The sequence below is a fragment of the Maylandia zebra genome, linkage group LG18, assembly GCF_041146795.1.
Source record: "Maylandia zebra isolate NMK-2024a linkage group LG18, Mzebra_GT3a, whole genome shotgun sequence".
Classification (NCBI taxonomy): Eukaryota; Metazoa; Chordata; class Actinopteri; order Cichliformes; family Cichlidae; genus Maylandia; species Maylandia zebra.
The window spans coordinates 15,016,525-15,040,903 of NC_135184.1; the positions used below are offsets into that span (position 1 = coordinate 15,016,525).

Genomic DNA, 24,379 nt, shown 5'->3' on the forward strand with positions numbered 1-24,379 from the left:
GAATAGAAGACCTGATCGACATTTTTAGCTCAAACGGCACCAAAAACCTGCCTGAAGCATAACGAGCCACCAGATGGCAGCATTTCGTTGAAGAAAGAGCCACTAGCTGCTTTTTTTTTTTTTGCCAGGACACTGAAGACAGGACAAACTGAGACAGGAATCCACCCCATATAAACTAATGAGGCGAGAAATTAATCCGACATTCATTTGATATGGCACACAGAAAGGCCCTAGGCCTGTGGGAAGGAGTGCAGTAGGAGCTCATGACAAAAATCAAATCAGACTTTAGAGTTTTTTAAAAATATTATTTTATTATTACCATCATTATTAATGTTTGCACACAGTTTGCACCCAGGAGGGAGGCAGGTGTGATTTATTTGCCAGCAGACATGAAAAATAATTCAGGGACTGAATAAAAAGATCGTATGGAGACATCAGGGAAAGCTGAGTGGCCTAGTTAACGTTTAAGCCTCCCAGCGTGTCCTATCCTGCGCTCTTCTGTCTGACCTATGGACAATTTCAAAAGGAATTCTTGTTTTTCAAAGTGTCTGAATCTGATGTTCAAGTGGAAAGAATGAGGCTACCTGCAGAGAAATGTGAGCTGATTAAATCTACGCTGCATTTCTGATCTGTCACTTGCACAATACAAGGTTGGATTAAATATCACCTGCATTGTGCATTGCTGCAGCCAGTCAATCACTCACGAATGACTCAAAGTTTCCTGTAGTCACGCACACTGAATGACAGATTTGAAGAAATATGATGGCATGGGCACGGAAGCGATCAGTGTCACCAGATTTAGGAAAGTAACCCTCTACCCAGCTGTGATGCTGAGAAATGAAAGCCTATTAAGGAGCACACACATAAGTGAAAATGTCATCTTAGATTCTAACCATTTATTATGACTATTATGCATATTTAGATGTTTATAAGAGTAAATGGTAAATGGCTTGTATTTGTATAGCGCTTTACTAGTCCCTAAGGACCCCAAAGCGCTTTACACAACCAGTCATCCACCCATTCACACACTGGTGATGGCAAGCTACATTGTAGCCACAGCCACCCTGGGGCGCACTGGCGAGGCTGCCGGACACTGGCGCCACCGGGCCCTCTGACCACCACCAGTAGGCAACGGGTAAAGCGTCTTGCCCAAGGACACAACGACCGAGACTGTCTAAGCCGGGGCTCGAACCGGCAACCTTCCGATTACAAGGCGAACTTGTAATTGGAAGGCTCAACTCTTGAGCCACTCTTGAGCCATGAGTAAGACTAAATATACTCAAAACATCAAAAATGAACATATTCTTAGTGAATCTGATCTTTTAATCATAAAAGACTCCATGTCAGACTGTCAGACTCCTGAACTCTGTCTCCTGACATCTGACCCACATTTAACTCATGGACTGAACACACACACACACACACACACACACACACAACCACCTATAACTGAACACACACACAATGGACAAAAACAAACATGGACTGAACCACCACTCACAACCACTTGCACTTTATATACCCACTATAGAAATTAGCCACATATCACTAATCTAAACTGCACTACTGTAAATGCTGTATAGACAATCATTCTGTACAAAACAATAATTATAGTTCTACAACTTTTTACAACTGTTTATAACTTATATAGTTAATATTTCATATTTCTGTATAGTTTTCATATTTGTATCCTGTTCATAGCCTGTACATACTTATAGTTATAGCATATTCATAACAAACCTTCATACCGTGTACATTGTAACATACCTATAATAGACCCTTTTTTGTAATATATCTATATTATTGCTAAAGCACTTTCTGGATGGATGCAAACTGCATTTCGTTGCCTTGTACTTGTGACATGTGCAATAACAATAAAGTTGAATTTTATTCTATTGTATTCTAACATATGTGTATTACTTTGTTGGTGTATGCGTTTACTACACACACTTATATATTTTGTAAAGTGCTACTACCAGTATGGCTTCTTCATCTTAGCTGCACACATCACAATACTAGAGCTACACAGCTAAATTACCTGTGAAGCCTGAGCACACACAACCTTCAGGAGATTATTGCCATTACTCATAACTGTGAACAAGCTGTTCCATGTTTTGAAACAGGATGTGACTGGTTGAGAAGTTGAGAAAGGGACGGTCATTGGTTTAAAACCGTTCATTCATTTACTTTGAGGTGTTTACTGTGTAACGCACTGAGATGTCATGGAGACCACATGCTCCGACAAGTTGAACGTGGCTCAGGGCCAAAGACCAGGGGCCTCATCAGGAGAGGTAAACCATAATGCAATAAGACGAGCATGCACGAGCACACGCGCGTGTGTTTGTTTGTGCGTGTGCACGTGAACTCGGTATTACAAAACAAACAATTCCTAAAATCAAATATTTGCCTTTTACTATTTTATTTACTAAGTTTAGCTTAAGGAGACTTGCCTTGAGGGGGGCCAGATGGTGCGATACAAGGTAATCTCACTGGCTTCTCTAATTAAACCTAATTAATTGGTGGCTGACAGTTTGCTGTGAATGCCTGGGGCTTTTCAACCATACCACTGCAGACAGGATTTATCATGCTATTATTAAAGCTTTTAGGGATTCACTCACATCTAATCTCAGCCTTGCAGTATCTCACATGTCATGAATATGGCAGCCATGACAGTCCAAACTAGAGCAGTGAGATTCACAGGAAGGAGTCAAAGAGTTAATGCTATACACTCAAAGCAGATTAATCTGCATTATGAAGATGCTGAAACAAAATTTGATGGTTCCGCTCATCATTTTCCAGGAGAAGCACCTAATGTACAATAATGCTTTCTACAAAAAGGTAATCGTGAGTTCTCAAATAAATGATCTACTTATTGTTGTGCCTTATATCTAATTTAGGGGGGGGAAAGGTGTCTCACATTTAAATGCAAAACAGTAGAGCTTTCCCAGGGTTTTATTCCAGCTTAATTAAAATGCATCCTTTTGTGAGGACAATGTAAAAACACAGTATCATTTCTGACAGCCCATTGTAAATTACTTTTTCCCCACTCAAACAATAGGCCAAAACATAGTTTGTTTTGTGTTAATCTATCACACGAGCAAAAGAAAGCATTAAACTTCCCGTCTGAGAAGCTGGAACCAGCTAAAGTTTGTAGAAGATCAAAAACTGCTGCTATGCTACTAAACTGCTTCATTTGTGTTGGTTATCTGCATCCTCCTTCTTTGGATCATAACTAGGGATGCTATGGCTCCGAGTGACAGCTGATCCTGTATGATCCCGTATTTTTTAATCCTCTTTTTTGCTTCTTCAGCGCAGTCTCAACCCTGCCATGTACAAGAAACAGCACAGCGACATAACAACAGCAGCAGCGGCAGTGGGGATTGTTATTTTGTTGCACTTGTTTTAAAACTATATATATTTTGGGATGTTGCCAGCCCACCTGGGCTTTGTCATGCTTATCAGATATAAGACCTTAGGGATAAAGGGGTAATCTCCATCAAAAACATGGTCACATACTGTACCAGTTCTGCCTCGTTGAACCACTTAATAAGAGTCCTTGTATAAACATTAGTCAAAGAAATGTTTTTAGAGGTTGAGGATTATTTATACTGCTCAACTTTTACTGCACTTCAAAGACCTCAAGCTGCGAATATGAGCTTGATTAATTAACTCGTACTGCTAATCTATAATCTTACTTGAGGAACAAATACCGCAACACGCAGCGCTTATTTAGCATGAGAGATGGAAAATGTGAGACTATTACAAGGTAGCACATGCAATTATTTTACCAGCCGTAGCTGTCATCTCTCATCCTCTGAACACGTCCGCCTCTCTCTTTCTTTATCTTACTCTGTTTTGATTTCCTGGTTCTGGCCATTATTCTTGTTTGTTCAGTGTTTCTGCTTTGTCAGCTCTCCAAGACACACAGAGCCTCAGAGCAGAATGTGGATGGCGACTGCAACGCCTTTCTTTCAGACTGTGAAACATTTCATAATTGAAATATTGGCCACTGGTGTAGAAATTGGTCTCTGGAAAGAAGCCGAGGTGATTTCTCTCCCCCTTTTTTTCCTCTCTGCCTCAACTGTGGCTGAGTGTGAGACAAACCTTATGATGCATGCTCAATCATCCAGGTAAGTAAATCTCCAAAAGTTGATTCTGTTCATCTGGACGTAGCGTTTTGTGGGAGAAACGTTTTGTCACTTCTTCAGTCTCAGCTGACTGCCAGTTTCCCCAATCATATAAACAGTACATTTGCATAATGACTGAAACCAGCACACTGAAGAACAATTGGCTGGGAGGTCAGTTCCTTAATCTTAATTATGCAAATTCTCATGACCATTGATCAACAACCATTGACCAAAACCCACTGATCAATGGCCATGAGTACCATTCACAGACAGTTGGGGAATGGCTGCAATCTCAGCATTGTAAGATGGCGAAAGATGTACCCTTAGGCCCCCTCCTCGATTCAGAGATGGTCTTTACCTTTTCACGTAAATTGCCTCCTTGACTCCGCACTCAAACCAGCGTTCCTCTGAATCTTTTAGTGAAATTTATTTCACTGAAAGTACAACAGGAATATTTTACCTCCCTGGTAAAATCGCTCGCTTTATGAACTTTGTACCAATTTATATCTTCATTGTGTTTCCTTAGTTTACAATATTGGTCTTATTGGTATCTTATCTTATTCGTATATATGTATGATTTCTATACATTGTACATCAGATGACCACTTTGGTTGTAAGATTCTGAATATTATGTATTAAAAGCTAGATAGTTTAAATGAGAATAAGAAAGAAAATTATTTCTTTGTGCCCCTCTTTCCCTGTTAATGTCCTGCCTGCCCCCCTGTCAAAATTTTGCTAGATCCTCCTCTGCACAGTTACCAGCTGTCAGCTACTTAGAAAAGTATCCTGGGGTTATTTGTCTCTCAGAAACAGTTCACCACTTCCCTTCAACTCATTCATGTCACCTAAAAGGTAAACCTGTTTCTCCATCACCTGTTCAGCTCTACTGATTAAGTAAGGACATCTCCTGGTTTCATCTTCACACTTCCCTCTCAACAGATATCCAAACCGACATCATGACCAGCAGCTTTTACCGATGTGGCTCCAGCAAACATCAGCTGATACTAGAAATTAATATTAAATAAATTCTAACAACAGCGTATCAAGCTTAAACGTACTGCTGTTGTTTCACGCGACATCCGCTGATTTCCTCGTTCTGGCGCAAAATGGGCAATAAACAAACAAGAGAGACGAGGCTAGTGGTGACAGAAAAGCCGATCAGCTGATCACTGATCAGTTTCATGATTGAAGTAGCAACAGGAGAGAGAGGGGGAGAGGATGAGAGAAGAAGAGGCAGCAGCGTAAAGACAAAGAATAACTCCAGCTTTGTGTTTTTTTTTTCATTCTAACTGAAGAAAGGGACAAATCGCGTTCCTTTTCACCTCAATACCAGGTGGTCGGTTGCATGTGTGCAAACCTGGTGACATCTATAAGAAACGTGTTCCTGCTGTGTTTGTCAACAAAGGTTTCTCAACAAAGAACTAAGTCAGGTTTTGCTTGTGGATCAAATGCTCATAAACAACAAGGGCCACTGACTTTTTTTTTTTTTAGCAATCACAATACGAAGAACAGTCAAATTGACAGTTGCACTATGACTATAGCACAGGGAACAAAAGCTCACTGTGCCGTCTCAAGTGAAACGTTAGCCTCGCATTAGGTAATTTCTCCTCGAGGAGAATGGTTATAATTTCACCAGACACAATAACCTCTTCCTCCAACAGTACGAGCAAAGACGCTTTGCTGTGCCATTAGGCTGCGATAATGAAATAAACACCAGTGTGAAAAATGATTTCCATCACTCCTGTCCCCATAGAGTCTGATATACAACAACAAACACATCTGAGCAGCTTGACGTCCAATTAGGCTCAGCTCTCATAAGACAGACACTCTGTCAGCACTCTCAAGACATTTTGTACATTCAACCCCTGCTTGACACTGATTCTGACGACCGTCTTTCATACATCGCCAAATGAATACGGATAACATCGAAACAGGATGTCAAAACTTACTGTTGGCTTTGTTTTTATGGGCACATTCAGTGAGGCCTCTAAAAGTTATAGGCCTTGGTATCATGGATGAGTCATCATCATACTAGCTTTTTCTGCCTAGGTGTTTACTTAAAATAGATCCAGGTCTTCTGCAAAGTGACAAAAATCCACCAGTAAGGAGGCGTTTGGCTGTAAAACTATGCTGTACGTACATATTTGTCTCTCTATAGTCCAGTTGCAGCCACTTGGGTCAGTGTTATTACATAAAAAACACCAAAGGATTGAAATCACACCAAAAACAGACAGAACCAGTCTCTGTTAAAGCCGCATTAGAAAACTGGGCCAAGGAATGTGGCCACCTTTCAGTAAATATTGGCTTAACCAGCAGGAAGTACTGGAAAACCAGTCAATGTTTAACCATTTTGTACTATCCTTATTTGCAATTCAGAAAATATTTATTTGTTTTTTAAAGTGAATATGTATTTGATTTTGATTAGATATCATCAATTACTATATAAACTAATAAATATCAGTCTGATTTTAATGCAGCTATACATTTTTGTAGTTTTCAGTATAATTGCACTCACTGGGCACCTTATCAGGTAAATCTGCTCAACTGATTGTTGATCCAAATATCTAATCTGCTAATCACATGGCAGCAACTCAGTGTACACATGATCAAGACAACATGCTGAAGTACAAATTGAGTATCAGACTGGGGCAGAAATGTGATTTAGGTGTTGAGGTCAGCCGAGCTGGTCTGAGTATTTCAGAATCTGCTGGTCTGCTGAGATTTTCCCACAAAGCCATCTCCAGGGTCTTTTTCTGGTCTGGAAAAGAGAAATAAAAAAATCCAGTGAGTAGCAGTTTTCTGCACAAAAATGCCTCGTTCACGCCACAGGTCAGAGGACAATGGCCAGACTGCTATAAGCTGAGTGGAAGGAAAAATTGAAATGAACACTTATTACAACCAAAGTGTGCAGAAGAGCATCTCTGAATGCACAACACAGCAGCAGAAGACCACAACGTGTCATACCTGTCAGTAAAGAACAAGAAACTGAGGCTCATCACAACTGAATTCAATTCAATTTTATTTATATAGCACCAAATCACAACAACAGTCGCCTCAATGCGCTTCATATTGTACAGTAGATCGTACAATAATAGATACAGAGAAAAACCCAACAATCATATGACCCCTTATGAGCAAGCACTTTGGTGACAGTGGGAAGGAAAAACTCCCTTTTAACAGGAAGAACCCTCCGGCAGAACCAGGCTCAGGGAGGGGCGGGGCCATCTGCTGCGACTGGTTGGGGTGAGAGAAGGAAAACAGGATAAAGACATGCTGTGAAGAGAGACAGAAATTAATAACAGGTGCGATTCAATGCAGAGGGGTCTCTTAACACATAGTGAGTGAGAAAGGTGACTGGAAAGGAAAAACTCAATGCATCATGGGAATCTCCCAGCAGCCTACGTCTATTGCAGCATAACTAAGGGAGGATTCAGGGTCACCTGGTCCAGCCCTAACTATATGCTTTAGCAAAAAGGAAAGTTATAAACCTAATTTTAAAAGTAGAGATAGTGTCTGTCTCCCGAATCCAAACTGGAAGCTGGTTCCACAGAAGAGGGGCCTGAAAACTGAAGGCTCTCCCTCCCATTCTACTTTTAAATACTCTAGGAACAACAAGTAGGCCTGCAGAGCGAGAGCGAAGTGCTCTAATAGGGTGATATGGTACTACAAGGTCATTAAGATAAGATGGGGCCTGATTATTTAAGACCTTGTATGTGAGGAGCAGGATTTTGAATTGAACTGAGCATCCTTCAAAAGCCACAGCCTACCTGAGGATCGTTGCTGACCATGTCCATCTTATTATGGCTTCTTACAACCATCAGACAGCTCAGATTTTCTCAAACTGATTGCTTGAACATAACAATATGTCCTCTGTACTTATACAGCCTCCAGTTACCAGATTCCAGTCCAATAGAGGACTTTTGGAATGTGATGGAACAGGAACTTCGGATATGCAGCCGACAAATCTGCAGCGATTGTGTCATGCTTAATATGGACAAAAATCTTTGGGGAATGTTTCCAGCGGATTGCTGAATCTATGCTACAAACAATTAAGGTGGTTATGAAGGCAAATGCGGTCCAACGCGGTGTAACTGTTTTGTGCCAAAAAGCAGTGTTTCTATTTTCTATGTGTAATGGCAAATGCTGACCATAGTCAAGAAGATTTTTTAGGGAGACATATATAAAATAAAGAAATAGCCTGTTTTCCAAGTGTCTTCATGACTCTGATGTGTTATTTGCTTCAATTTCCACTGGTCTCATCTGTTGATGAAGACATTTTTAATGTCAATTACACTTTTATTTACCCAGATAAATAAAGGATATATAAAAGTCACTTTCAAACAAACAAACAAACAAACAAAAAAACTGATTGCACCTTCTATGCTCTGGCTAAATATGGTCCACAACTCATTTACCACAATTTAAATACAATCATTTTTGGCACAAAATTAACGAGGATTTTTTTTTTCCTTTTGCTTATTTATTTATTTATTTTCGTATTTATGACAAATTTCAAAAATAGAAATTAAAATGTACTGATGAAAGAAAACAGCTGATATTCCATTCATCGAATATCGGCGAGGCTCTTTCAGGTTGTCAATGACTTTATGAGGGACATCTTCCTCTTTTGCTTGTTTGTCTTTTTCTTCACCAAACTAAGAAAACAGACCATAAAAGCCGGTGTTTCTGTTCTGCAGCTACTGAGCTACTGTTATTGCCTTTGTTTGCTCAAGGAAGTTTATTCAGCTTTTTTTTATTTGTACATGTTTTAATGCACGCTGTAGCTCACATTATGGCCACTTTTCTACAGTGCAGTCCATTTTCCGAAAACACTGCCTTTCTTTCCCCCTTTTTTTTCGTTTTTTCCTGTTTGGTTTGTGCAGTTCTTTGTACATCCGGCGTGTACCTGCGCGAGAGGCGCATCTGTCCTACCTCGTGGTGACGTCAGATCAAGCCAGTAGTTTGTCCTCAGTCGCTGCCTGAGCTGGGACTGGTGAAGATATCTGCGAGGAGGAGGAGGAGCTGTCAAAGTTTGAGTTGCCCACAGAAGGAAAAGTCTTTTTTACTCAACGAGCAGAGAGAGAGAGGGAAAAGGCGACGTTTTTAAGTTTTGGGAAAGCGGAATATCTCGGCTTGTTGGCATGGAATGACACCTTCTCACCGGGAGCTTCAAAATAACACGATGGCAGCCCGTTTTCTCAAGTGGATCAGTCTCACGTCTCTGCTTTGGCTGAGCTTCTGCGGTCTGGCGCAAAATAAAGGTATGTGAGGTGTACGTAGTTGGGTCTTAATGGTAAGCAGGCTTTCACTTTCTTCTCTGTCAGCGTTAACTTAAAATCACAGAGAAATCTCGGGCCGGTCACGAAGCCGCAGAGAAACTTGATCCAGAATAGGAGGGTGGAGAAAGTTTCTCACAGTCTCGCTGCTCCGGCTGTAACCTGGTTAAAGCTACAGAGGGGCTCAGAAGAGGTTAGTCACTGAAAACGAACACACCGATTTTATTTTTTATTTTTTTTAAAGAAAGAAAGAAACGAGAAAAAAAGTGATTTTTCCTTTTAGTCAATTGTTCAAATCTTTCCCCACCAAAAAAAATCTGGCACTGACCGTACCGAGAAAATCTGCACCACTCTGAGGATCATGCAGGCAGGCAACGGATGTGGATTTGGGAAATTTCTGCCTTTTAATCTCGTCTGTTTATGAAATGTGCGAGCACTGTGTGAGCTTTCCATACTCCGTTTTGTGACAAAACTCTTACTGGCATATGCTGAAGTACACTTCATAAATGTGGATTTCTTATCCTTTCTCACAGACCAGATCTCACACCAGCGGTCACATTTGTTTGTTAGTATTTTAAGCATCTTCAGACGTGATAAACATCTGATCCTAGATCAGCTCGAACATTCTCCTTAGTCGACTTGCGCAAACGATATGAAGTTGGGTTTTGTTTAAGTGTTCTTTTGGCCCTGAAAATAAGGTCAAAGTAGTCTTATTATTTTTAAAGATAGCAGTGTTATGACTGTTCCTTTACTTTTCTCCCGCTATTTTCAGTATCCTTGAGTTATTTGAAAAATCAGTAGTACATTAGTTGTTAGCCTACTTTCAAAAACTTACAAATTATATATATATATATATATGTTATTTACTCCTTGTTGGTTTGAGTTACTCAGGACCCACAGAGGGGAGATGTTAGGAGAGAACGTGACCAAACATATTACTTTAATCCCTAATGGATTTAACTTCCTATTCTCGTGAATCATGTATCATTACTCATTACAGTGTTGTTCCCCTTTTTAAGCGGATAAGCGTGTACTCATAGTGCCACCGGCCCACGTGCAAGCCCCATCTCTCCTGTCTGGTTCCACGAGTGGAGACCAGTGCCGCTTTGAAGAGAACCATAACAAATCAAAAGTGTTTGCGAGCCAAAAAGACAGAGTCCCTAAATATTTCTGGGCTTCTAAACAAACTGGACATTTCATGCAGCAGCAAGTCTCCCACAGTAAATAAGGATTTTGGAATTTTATTAAGACAAGAGAAGATTAGTGATGAGCAGCTGTGATGACAGATACGCTGTGCAGTACTATTAGGTTTAATTACACTTCTTTTTGTTAGTTTTTTTTTTTTTTTTTTTTTACAACTGATCCCATTTGAATTTCCAGTGAAGTGTGAGCTGCAACATATGTTTTTGACAGTTCAAGTTGTTGTTGTTGATTCGTGTGTTTTTGGCCAGGGGCTGAGACAGATGTTTCTATGTGCCACGCTGTGTTTTAACTAGCACACAGTGTCCAGAGCAGTCAAATTGATTTGAACAAGATGGCAAATAAATCTCCATGACGCTCCTTTGGAATCAAAAGTCCAAATACTAGTTACTAGGGGGGGTCGTGCCATCGCTGTGCTGCAGGTTTATCCAGTAACTTGAGAAGAAACCAAATATGGAGTGAGTTTATTAATAATTACATGATGAACACTTGAAAACTTGAGCTGTTTAGTGCTTGGATTATAGTCTTGTCTTGGGGAGATTTACATGTGTATGTGTAAAGACATGCTGATACCAGTCTACTTACTGTAGGACTGGATATACATGATATTACTATGGTAGTAATGGGGGCGCGGGTGTGTTACGCCTTCTAGTATTTAATTACTTTTCCTGATGTTTTACATTTTTACGGGCACACCTTCTCAATATTTTTATTGTGATATTTGTGGAGATGTCATATTCATACATTTTCTTCTCCAAGGTCACACTTGTTCTGAAAACTATACTGGCTGTCACAGGGCAAGAGGTGGGGTACATCCTGGACAGACAAAGACATATTTTCACCTATGGGCAATTTAGAATCACCAATTAACCTAGCATTCATGTCTTTGGACTGTGGGAGTACCCACACAGGACAAACTCCCCAGTAAATGCCCCAGATGTTTGGTAGATTTGATCCAATGCCTTTTTTGTTGTAAAGTGATGGTCATCACCATGCCACTCCAGCTTAAGCTTTAGAAAAAAGTAGGGTCGTTTTCTTAGGACATCAAGGAGAGTGTAGTCTTTGGACTTTAAAAAACAAGACCAGCAGATGCACATTTTCCAGGGATGCTTGACTAGTCAGTCTAACTAAGCAGTGTCTGTTTGACCTATTAAAATGTGTTTGTGTTGCTGGGAAGCAAATGAACATCTGGCCAGTGGTTTACACTTAGAAGAAGCAAAAAAAGAAAGAAAGGAAAATGTAAGTTTAGAACAATTTGAAATTGGTTGCGATCATGGAAACTTTTTTGCATATTGTTCTGTGTTTGAACTCCTGTTTTTTAATTTTTTATTTTTATCTAAGTTTACAGATCATGTGACCTATTTCACCCTAGAGGTCTCTGTGCTGGAACTGAGTTTCTGTCATGGAAACACAATCAGCGGCATTTTTTTTTTAAAGGTTTCACTGAAGAGGCCACCTGGTAGAGCTAAAATACATGCAGAACTGCCGTGCTTCAGTTCTGTTACATCAGATTTAGGAGCGTTACAGTTGAGATCAAACTTGTGGTCGCTGGCAAGATTCAAGAAGCATTACAGATGTAACTTTGTATTTATTATAATCATAACTTCATATTTATAACAATATGTTTGCAATTTCCTAATGTTGTAAACCCGCTCAACATTTGGCAATAAAACCCTTTCTGATTCTGATTCTGATTCTGATATTTACTTTGGAGGCATAGCTCCGGTAATCCAAAGAAGCATTTAAATCAGCCAAAGTTGCCATCTGTGATGATTTAGCTTATTACATTTCTCCACTTTGCTCACCCATTTAGCCCACCTGTTTCTAGGGGTGCTACTGACAGGCCATTAAGGCTTTTGGAAATGAATTTGAGATTTGATAATGCAGAAGCTTTTCCGTCAGGACGCCCGCCTGTCACTCTTGTGTTCCTGCTGCAAAATGGAAAAGCTCCTCGTTCCTTACACTGGCATAATTAGTTTGTTATTGCGAGTAATGCCCACAGCTTCGCCCAGCAGCCGACCGCAAGTAATAACGGATGATTTATTTCACATTCGCTAAATGGTTTTAGAATGATTACTCCTTTGTGACTGTTTGTGACTGGCTTTGTACTGCAAAGGCGATGATTATATATTTTTTTTATTGTACACTCAAAAATTTCTAAGCACTTCTACTTTTTTTGTAGAATGATGCCAAGCCGGAAATATGCAGTAAAACCTTCCTAAGAGCCACTCTAACTGACACATGAGTTAACCAGTGAAAGATGAAACTAATCACAGGAGCATGTCAAGAGCTAAATCCTTAATCCCAAATCGAGGCTCCCTCGCTTGCTTTTGACACAATGTAACCCGCTTATATCAATATGCTTCCCCCCCAAGTTAATCAAGTTCTTGACAGAAAGCGATAGAAAGATAGGAGGAAGTCTGCCTCAATCACTGCATTTACATCTGCTTGCACACCTGCAAAAGTTAAGCTGACTCATGACAACATTTCAGTCCTGCAGTGCATCCTGAGTAAGTGCTTTTCCCTGTGTAACAAGCCAGCTTCCCCCATAAGTCATCTGTTTTTTTTTCTTTTCTTTTTTCATCACTTTAAGAAACCCATTTCTTTTCTAGGATTGGATGAATGTTAGTAGTGAAATATAGTTTATGATCTTGTGTAATCCTAGAACATCTTGCATGCATTTTAGTGTTCTGAGTGATCCAAGTACTGCTGTGGCTGCTGCTATCTCTTGCAGGTCCGCTGATGACCTTCCCAGATTTACATCTGCTGCAGTCATTGTCAGAAATCATGTTGTTTTTTTTTTTTCCTTAATGTTTGGGCCATGGGAGCAGGAATATAATTTCTTCGTCCTTCTTCCGCCTTCTCTGCTTGCTTTGATGAACTGCACCAGGTCTGAGCAGCATAGACTGCTGCAGAGGTGCAGGATTTCGGTTTCACCCTGTGACAATAGTGCCTCTGTAGAAAGCAGGGGATCTGGCAGCACTGATACTTTTGTCGAGCAACTGAGATCTGTGCTGTGTAGCAGACGCACCCGAGGCTAGACATCCATGTCATCAAGAGGAAGCCTAGAAGTGAAGCAGCTTTTGTTCTTTTTAGCTCATTTTTTTTTCTGAAAAGACAATAAAATCTATTGTGTCGACCTACAAGTCAAGTAGTATTGCACTTCTGTAAATGTTATGCATTCGGTTCCACTACCATGAAGCATAAACCCAGAAATCCTTGAAAGCCTAAAGAAGTTTCTTCGATGAGTGATGAAACATTTCTCCAGATGAGCAGAATTAGCTTTCTGGGGTGTAGCGTGTAGACTTTAGGCAATATTATCCATTAAATGCTCCAAAAGCCTCCAACACCACAAACAGAATCTTGTTCATTGAAGACTCGATAGTTTATAGACAGTAACCAATGGATATTCACAGCATTTATGCAAATGCCATCCCTCCTTACCATACAGACTGTTTACCTCAAGGCAACTGAGGCTTGCTCAAACATGACTGGTCAAAAGAATTCAGACTACAAAAGGAGGACAGATTGAAACCAAACAGCTAGAATACTAAAAAAAACAAAACAAAAAGAACTGCAACCATTGCTGCAGATTAATGTTCATATTGAGATATGTGTTTATAGTGGCAATGGGGATTGTCTGGCTTTTGGAGTCAGCCTCAAGTGGCGTGGATTGCAGTCTTTAAAAACTTTGTTTTCTCAGTCAGTAAGCCAGTGTTTTTACTGCAACAACTAAAGATGCTACCCATTCTGTAGTTTATATACATTAACGAGAAACCAGCATGGAGTAAGGGGCTAGATATGTGGGTTACTTATTGGGTTACTCATGGTAGCAAAGCCATCCGCAGCACTTTATGGCCTTTCCATGATCCGCTGGTTGTGCATGGAGTATTCAGTGGAAAGAGACCCAGAGTTGAGCTGGAAAAAAAGGCTTTCTGCTATCTGTCATCTCATCAAGTGCAGTGTCGTGTCAAAAGGGAAAGGAGGCCAAAGCTCCAATAGTTTTATTATGACTGCATTTGTATGTCTTAAAGAATGCTTTGCTGAGGTAGGGGGGGGAAAGGGGCGTTGTGGGATTGTCACACTTTTGTCTGATTTCATTCTTTTTCCTTTTGGAGTAATGCTTCAAGCCCTTGTTTGGCTGAAAAATGTCTTTATCTTTGGTAAACATGCCATACAGCAGCTCACATCTGATTCATAATGTACTAGAAATTCACAGTGTGTTGATAATCAGTGTTTTTCTAGGAGTGCCTCATGTGTAAATATGAAACTTGGGTTAAGCTGCAGTGAAACTGCTGAAACAGTAAGCTGACTTTAGCTGGAAAGTGGGCGCTGAACATATTTCCATCCTGCAGGCTTTTAGCCTGAATGAAAGCCATGGTTCTGCCACACTGCATAGCCTGTTCTGAAACACGTTTTTCTTTAGAAAGAAATAGGTTGCTGTATTTGTATTCAGTGTGGAGCTCTATAGATGTGCATGTCATTGAGATGTCAATGGGACGGACAGGGGTTGTGCACAGATCAAAGGAAGAATTGCAGCAGCAGAGACAAGCAGGAAAGTCGGGATACGCAAACAAACATCAGAAGGATGGAGTGCGATCTTTGACTTTGTTATCCGTGTCCTCGTTTAATTGTTCATCAAAGAGGCCTCGTCTTCTTTTTTTAGTTTGCTGCCGCTTCAGTGTAGCATCCAAATTGCAGATGAGAGTCTCTCAGCATTATCCTGCAGACCTCCTGCAGGTGTGTCGTCACCTCTGTTGACCTCCACGTCATTATGAGGCGCGATGCTTCAAACTGCATCCCGGCTAGAAGAGGAATCCCCTACAGGGACGAGAACAATAGCTTCACAAATAAATGTCCATCTCAGAATATTTCAGAAGAAAGCATTGTTTGTGAGGGGTGGTGGCCGATCTCAGAAACTTGCTTCCCTAATAGCATTTAGGCTCTTCCTGTGCGGTCTGAGCGTGATTCACTAATGTGAGACTGTGTTAGAGGTTTGGACCTTGTGACACAATATGGTTAATTAGTCCAGGTTATGTATATGAGTCCCAGCGTTTGTCAAAAACTATTGCATTAAAGGTCCAGGATGTTTAATTGTTCACCACTTTGCAGTGTAAAGAGAGGGGCTTTCCTGCTTCTCTTCCTGATTACAAAAGGATGTTAGAGGTCCCCAAGAGCATTTAACCAGAAGCATTATGCTATTTTTTTTTTAGTGGCGTGCATTGGCTTTGGTCCATTTTTTTGCTCAAAAGATTTGTTTTTTCCATGTTCACTCCTAACAGTGCTGACAGATACTGATGTAAAATTGTTCTGCTTCAACTGATTTAAATTGACTTCATGCAGCTGACTGTGTAAAGCTTGGCTTGAGAGTGAACATCAAACTTTATCAGCTTAATTTTTTGCAAACATAAATCCTGATGCCTTTCAAAGGAGTTCTGATCAGGCTTGTCTGGTCCGTAGTTTTTATTATCTATGAAAAAGAGTGTTTCTTCTGTTATTAAGGCATTATATGCTCCATTAAAAGTTTGCATGTCATGTCAATCAAGACAGACAAGACAAGACGACTCCCTTTTATAGATTGAAAAGGTAGTGCTGTTGAGTAATTTCTAGTCAAATAGAAAACAAAAGGGATTTGTCTTGTTTTGTCCAAAGAATTTGGCATGTACTGTGTGTTCAGTGTGGAAAAGAAAAACAGGTTCAGTGATGTTTTTACCTTTTCTCTGTCGTTCAGCTCGGCTTACACTTCGGCATTAAGATAAAATAGGCTTGTTGACTTCATGAATTTAGTTTAAACTCTATGTACACAGGAAAATTGTGTGGTCATGTGCTATGCTCACATCTACAGACATTCAGAATCTCTTAACTTATTTCTTTTATTCCAGTCTAGACCTCCTTTTCCTGTCATTGAAGATTGATCTGAGCTTACTGGGTGCCAACTGTGGTGAGCTTCCCTAACAGGAAGGATTCTTTCCTAAAGCAAATTTTAAAGCTCGAAATGAAACAACATTCATAGTCTGTTTGTGGCTGCCTTCTAAATAAGCTAATAGGAGTGCGCGCTTGACTGAGAAACGCACACAAAGAAAAGGAAACATGAATACATCAGCCTCAGAAACCCCAAGTCTGGACAAAGGGTTCCTTATTCAAGTCTTTGTCGTCTTCTTTGACCTTATCTTGTCATGTGGACATGACTTTACAACCCTGTGTCAACAGGGAGAAGAAAGGCATGCCTATTAGCTCAAATTCATGAGGCTGCTGCGTGAATAGCGGAATCAGTTGAGCTGATATTGAATCAGGGCAGCAAATCCAAGTTCGATATAAGAGTTTTTTTGGAAATGAAAAGCTCCACTAAGGCACACAGTGTTACATATTACAGTGCTAAAACACTGATATTTAAGTATTGTTTTAACTGTGTTAATGATCAGTACAGCTAATCATTCAGATTCCTATACAAATAAAGCTGGGACAGGTCTACTGATATAACTGAATGTAATAGATTGTAAAGCAGCACATCCAATAGTCTAATACAGTGGTCCCTCGCCATAACGCGGTTCACGTTTCGTGGCCTCGCTGTTTCGCAGATTTTTTTGTGTGCAATTTTGCATGCTTTTTTCTTTTTCTTTTTTTTTTTTTACAGCGCATTGTGTTCTGCGTCCTGATTGGCTGTAGACAATTGTCAATCAATCTCGTGCCGTGTCTCCTGTACAGTACAGAATGCGTTCAGCTTGTCAAATTTACGTAAATCTTTGATTGCTGGCAGGGTGACTCTGAAGTGCTGTACTGTATGTTTGTAAGTTTTCTCCACAACAAACACAACAATGATGACGAAACGTTTGCACCGTTGAACGCACCTGTGGTAGCACCCAAAAGGCAGAAGAAGATGCTAACCATCACTCAAAAAGTTGGACTTCTGGACATGCTAAAGGAAGGTAGAAGTTACTGTATTTTACAGATTATAAGGCGCATTAAGCGAAACAAAACATTCAGATAAGTCAAACTTTACTCAACTTATTCTTCTTGCTTCTATCACTTCCATACCATTGATTCATTAATGTTGAATTCTCTCACAGCTGCTCCATTCCCATGTTCTGAACCAGAAAACAGGGTTTGATCTTTGGTTTCATTCTATAATACTGGACTTATTTTTCTACGAAGGTCGAACTTTGAGAGTGTTTAAACAAGAGAGAAAAGTGTGACAATGTTCATGCCTGTCTAACAAAAGTGTATAAAGTGTGCAGTGAGGGGTTTTATAGCCTTAAAACATCTATATATATAATTGTAAAAAATAAAGCTGACTACTTCGCAGTTTTCACCTTTCACGGGTTATTTTTAGAACGTAACTCCTGTGATAAACGAGGGACTACTGCACCACAAATTTCAGCCAGTCATTCATATCAAAAGAAGAACCGCTGGACACCAAATGCATTAGGACTTATCGTTTAGTCCTTGTCCAGTTTCTTCACATTCTTTTCAGGACACACTGCTGACCATGCTGAGATATGCCAAGTTCTCAGCTAATAGCTCATTGGGATTCAACCTGTTGGTGCTAAAAGACTATTTTTATGCTTATCAAACTCAAACTGCGCTATTGTTGGCATTTTTTGGGAGATTTGTTGAAAGAACAAATTATGTATTTCTAAAATCACTTTAAAAAACTACAAGTAAAGACATCTCATTGGAAGCAAAACATAAAGAAATGAGGCTTATGTTTATGCCTACAGGTTTGTCTCCAAAACAGAAAGAGCTCTGTGATTACCACCAGGTTATCTCCTGATAGCAAGTAAAGTACAATTCTGACAAGTGAATAACCGTCCTTCCTTATGATAAACCTCTGCCTCAGTTACGAGCAGTTATAACACTGTTGGCAGTTTTGTGGCAGGGTGTGTTAGAGGAGGAAAAGAAGATCAGCTCTTCTCTTGCTTTGGTTCCAGCATTTTAGAAGCCAGCATCACCTCTCGCCGATTTCATCACCATCGTAAAACGTGTTTCATCGCAGCCATTTATAGATGAGCTGACAGCGTTGTTCATGATATTGTAGCTGTGGCAGTGACTTCTACAGAGTTGATCCTTGATTTGTTTTACTCCAGCAGCACTAAAATGTAATATACTCAACGCCCCTCGTGAGGTACCTTTTCTAATTGCCTGGTAGGTTTCACAACACCAATGTTTCGTTGAGCTCAGAATTAATTTCCTGGTGGGACTTTGAGCGGAACATCTTCATTACTGCATGTTTTCATAATTGAAGCCAGAGGCTTGTAAAAAAAAAAAAAAACAAGCACTCCTTCACTGGCAGCGTTTCCTTCAATAAAAAAAGATTGAACCCAACCCTGTCATTGCGAGACTTCCCACTAAACCATTAGTCAAGCTCACATATTTTATATACCCACAAATCGTATCACTCTTAAAGCATTACTGATAAATGGTCAATATATACACCTCCATTTTCATTTTCATAACAAACCACTTCAGCTGGGTGGAGGATGGGTAGGGCTGATATGCCCTGGAGAGTGCAAACCTGGACCAGTGCCAGGAAGTAGGATTAGCCCGCTGAACTGTCACTGTATCCACTTCATCAACAACCTCTTCCTGAGCTGATTAGGCAGGAGTCTGAGATTATTATTTTTTTGTCATATCAATCCACTTGTTTTAGTATTATTCTTATTATCAGTCACCAAGATTTACACAAGATTAAAAATACTTAAAACCAAATTGGGTTTTCAGGTCAGAGGACACGTAAGCAGGCGACTAAATTTGATTCCTTTTAAACACTCGAGTCACTGACAATATTGATGTTAGAAAGCCGTCTTTGCTGTCTTTCTTTCTTCCTTTTTTGTCCACGTTGGTTACTGTTTAATCCACTGATTCCTTATGCTTCTGAGCTATAAAATGATCAAAGTAATAAATGTTTGGCAACTGCTGGTCAATTTGAAAAAGAAAGTGACAAATCTGAAATGGGATTCTGTGTTTGGAGTTGGAAGCATCTTTACATCTGCTGAGCTGTGTTTAAATCACGGTTACTACAAGGTTCACTGAGGAACTAGACTGAGGCTTTTGATTATGGTAGATGAGACATTCAGATTTCCTTTTTCCGCCACTTGAGAGACCTTCTCGCTTAAAGGTTAAGTCAGTTTAACCTCAAGGTCCATTTAGTAGCCGCTCTTGAGCTTTCAGATATGTCAATTTATCTATGCCTGCTCTAGAAATTTGCACTCAAGCAAATTTCCCTAATTTTATTTGTTTATTTTAAAGGAAATCTACCTGGGAGAGTGGGGATTTAGGCTTGTGCATAGTCAGAACTGAGTTTTAACTTATTTTTAGCCAGTATAAAAGACATGCTTAGGCCGCATGCCTGTCTGTTCGAAGACAGGCATGCGGCCATAGGGGAAGGCTTGAAGATGGTTGCCTATTTTTTTCTTCTTCTATCTCTGCAGGTTTAATGTTGGAAAGTTTTTTTTGTTTTGTTTTTTTGTTTTTATCCCGGCGTGCACACTTATCGTCCATCCTCTGGTGTAGTCATTAGAATTTGTAGTGTGTGTTTTATACACTGTGCATCCGAGCCGTGGTCCTTGTGTTCAGCAGTGTAGCTGATAGCGAGAAAAGAGTCTAGTCTGCCAAGTCTCATGCCTTTGATGACTGACGCAACGCAGCCAGGCCTGAGGTTGTGCAAACGCCCTTCTCTGTCTCTAGTGAGGGGGTGGCCTCCTCAGTCATAATCAACTTAAGCAAGCAAGCTTTGGACATTGTTTTGGAGCTGCATGTGTGATGTGCTTTTTTTGTCAGGAAAAGGAGAACGCCCCGCACGTTAACAATGGAAGAAAACTGAGCTGTGGGCTTTGGAGAGAGGTGTTCGATGAAAAACTACCAACACTTTCTGTCAGTCCCTGCTATTCATGCTTCTATTGTGGAGATGAAAATACTCCAAAGGTTTTAACAGAGCACTCCCTGGATTCATGTGCTTGGCAGCGGCCCACCATAGCATCTCAAGCATTTTTAGCTGTGTGTCACCAGGAAGACGTAGCTCAACTGTAAAGCATTTCTGTGCAAATTAAATCGGTCATGCTTTTGGCAAGTACAACACAACACGCAACTAAATACCCTTTCACAGCGCTGAAAAATTATGAGAGTTCCTCAGCTGTACAAACTTATTCCCTGAGCTCCGTTTGTCCCTGACACTTGCCCTCTGCCAATGTGGATGAGGAAGAAACTACTCATCGGTGGACTTGGGGCCTGCTGATGTGTAAAGCGCAGGCTGAATTTGTGAGTAAGGGATGAGCCACAGAGCAAGGCTTACTAACACAAACCCCAGGGCTTTTACAGAATATTCCTTTTATGGGGTCACTCTGTGAAGACTCCAGTGGGGCAGAATTGCTGGAGACATGACTAAGGCTCTAACAGAGTTGTTGGCAGGCAGCGCTGTGAAGCAGTGGCTAGAGCTACACAGAAATGAGCCTGTCAGCTATCGGGCTAAAAATAAGAAGTCCTTAAGCAGAAAGGGTGTCTCGAAGAGCGTTTATCTCTTTTGTTTGGATGAACTGAGGACTTCAGTCGATGAGAGTTATCTGTCTGTCCTCTGTGTTGAGGTGCTCCAACCTGGGGGCAGTTGAACTGGGCTGGGAATGCTTAAACCAACAGGGATTTCCCGATCCACATCTGCTTTGTCTTGCTGGAACGATGTGTGAAGTGTGTGGGCTACTTTTGCTAGTGGTTGTTGGTTTTCTTTCTCGCTCTCACTCACCCTCATTTCTTCTTTTCCAGGCATGGCTCAATGATGATTGTTGGAAAGGAGGATTTTTTTTTGGGGGGGGGGGGGGGGGGGGGGGGTTGGACGCCCACTCGCTCAGTCTTCCTCTCCAGCTTCCTGTGGGATTGAAGAGTAGTATGGTTTTAACAGGGAAGGAGAAAGAGAAGGAGAAAAAGTCGGGGGGCTGGGAGTTGTCTTGGCCAGAACGGTCTTCAATAGGGAGAATGTCTGGATGTTAAAGAGGAAGTGGGTTAAATGTCGGAGCATTTCAGGGGAATGGTGGGTGCATTATTGGAATGTAAATGGGGATGAAGTGGTGAGTTTTGAGTTACAGCAGTGGAGCTGATGGGTGCCTTTACTGAGCACTAATGGACTTTCCAACAGGCTATGAAGGAGACTCGCCTAATTAAAATTATTCCTCAATTATTTCAGCTGTTCTTTTATACTCATCATTTATACAGGAAGTGTTTCAGCTCTGGAGTAGAAGGAGCACAGTTTTGTTTAGTTCACTCCGGAAAAATCGACTTTCTTCCCACAAATTTCCTTCTGAAGGTTTATCTCTTCTGTTAACTATGAAGAGAAATGTTGATTATTCACAGGAGAAGCTCAAACAATAACTAGGATGAAAGTCAGTGAGTTAGGCCCCTTGTAAGTCAATAGGCACATACAGTAACATATTTATTTTTTAAGGATTGGGTGAACTTTGTTCACTGAAAGTTAAAGAAAACCAACACACTTTTTTCTCTCTCTTGCCTCCAGCAAACAGTTGCTTTTGTTTCTCTAGTTTCTCATTCTCTTTGTCTGAGACTTCTGCCCATGGTGCCCCCCAAAACACATCATTTCATTCAACAGCAACACAGCAGGCTATAAACACAAAAATGACACATATAATCACACGATGAGTATTTAACAAACACAAGCAGTAGATAGCAAACAAAGCTTTTTAAGGATTTTCTTTTTCCAAGCAACTAGGCAAACAAAACTTTGGCATCCACTGTCCCTTTCATTCTGTTTTGGTTTCTATTAACTTCTAAGCAAAATCATGTTTGGCGCAGTGGAATTATTGTGCAATAACCTAAACTGCTGGACCAAAACGGTAAAGCTGTTGGATGAGAAACCAAAACAATGAGCTGAAAGAGTTTCGTGGAGCTCAAGGTAACTTCATAATCAGGTGTTATTTCTTTGTCGAGGTTTGTCCTTTCACACACTGTGAGCTGACCTGTTGTTAATATTAAATATTGATTATTGTTGCCTAAATTAAGGAAAAGTAGTAGTTTTTTTTTTTCGTTTATAAATCGAGCTCACTGCTTTCTCCCAAAGGTCAGTTGATTATCCCATTAATGTAGCCTTTCCAGCACTGTGTACTGCCTTAAGGTCTTGAAAATGCTGATCACAGTATGCAGCAGTGAGTATACATACTTTTTTCCTGTGTTTGTGCAGAACCTAAATCCACAGTTTCCTCACACTGAGGTGGAGAGTAAACATTATGATGGGTCCAGCCACAGGTATCTGGAGTGTCTCAGTGACTGGTAGAGAGGAATCATCAGGAGCAGAGAGTAAACACGAGCCTTTTTGGTCTTTATTTGGTCACTTTGCTGAGCTTTTAACAGCTAAACTTCACTGACTGCGCTCCATCTGCAGTGGGGCCAACAAATGCAGTCACTGGGACTGAACTGTTATGAGGACATGTGATGTATTGAGTAAGACCCTCCATTTGCTGGTCTTCTACAGCTGTCCACCCCTATGTTTTGTCCCCTTTGTTGGTCTTTAGGGAAAGGTCATCCACGGCCATACGTCAAGTGTTCAGCTTTACACCCTCTTTCCACAGTTTGACCCCACAGCCGGGTGTCCCACATTTACTTCTCTGTTGGCTAAACCACAAACCAGTCCTGACATTTTTTTTGTTCTTTTTGGTTTCAGTTTTTTTCCCCCCTGTCATTTCCTTTCAGTCACTTCTTATTCTCAAATAGTACATGAAGTTCAGTTTAAATCATTCTTCGTGTCCTCCTCTCCCTAAAGACGACTGTTAACAACCATCTGGTTCAGTGTTGCGGGGTAGCCAGCTAACCCCATGCAAGAGCAACTTCCTGAGATGTCAGAGGGCCTTGTGTTTTTGCATTCATTGGGGATAGGGAGGGAGAGTGTCTCCATGTGTGTGTGTGGAGGGGAGGGTATCCTCTGAGTCCACACTGACCCCTTTTTCTTTTCTGAGGCCCGAAGATGTTTTCTCTTAGGGATTGATATGACTCCCACGCAAAGGAAGAGTGCATTTCCCCTCAGCAAAAAAAAGCAGGACTTAAAAATTCCTGATATCCTAACTACAAAGTATGTTTATATGAATGAACACCACTGAATGCACATATGACCACTTGTAGTGCCTTCTCAATCTCAGCCAATCAGAAAACATAAGCGAGGGAAAAGGGAGCTTGAATGTACTTCTTTGAATTTTTTTTTTTTGCATCATTAACTTACTTGCCTTTGGGAAATTTATAATTCCCTTAAATCTGAAGGTTCAGGAACTAAAATAACCACAACACCAGTAATCGTCAACTTGAAACCGAAGCCAACTAAAGCAGATGGTTTCTTCTTCTCTTCCCATCACTATCCTCTTACAATACACATGTACTTCTAAATAGGTGAATTAATCTTGGCATCGATTTGTTATAAAAGTGGCGGATACACTGGAGATTGAATTGTGCAAGATATTTTACCGTAATGCTGTTGACTTGAGAGAGTCCTGTCACTTAGCATCGTTACCTCCCTTTAATCATGTATACGTTTTCAGGTAATGTAATTATGAGACTCTGGACAGAGCATAATTGAATCGCAGGTAGTGAGTGAGAGGAAGAGAAAGCGGCAAGACCATTTCTGTTGTCTGCAGAAAGGTATAAAGCATTATGATTTAATTTTGTAGATGGCGGCTCACTTTGTTGGAGGAAACCATTAGAGGGATATCAGGGAAGTTTGGTTTACTTTCGTGAGGACTCGTTATTGCCTTAAAAGGGGGGGGGGGGGGCTAAGTTTCATCCAAACATGCA

General features: G+C 40.6%; 1 protein-coding gene across 1 annotated transcript in view; it reads left to right on the top strand.

Annotated features, from left to right (window-relative positions):
• The first annotated feature begins 9,117 nt into the window (after positions 1-9,117).
• The window catches only part of egfra (epidermal growth factor receptor a (erythroblastic leukemia viral (v-erb-b) oncogene homolog, avian)), a 44,730-nt gene continuing 29,468 nt past the window's right edge, over positions 9,118-24,379 (top strand). Inside the window, exon 1 of the mRNA XM_004542875.5 lies at positions 9,118-9,388. Coding sequence (XP_004542932.1) covers positions 9,274-9,388 — 115 coding nt within the window. The 5' untranslated portion in view covers positions 9,118-9,273. The remainder of the gene's footprint in view (positions 9,389-24,379) is intronic.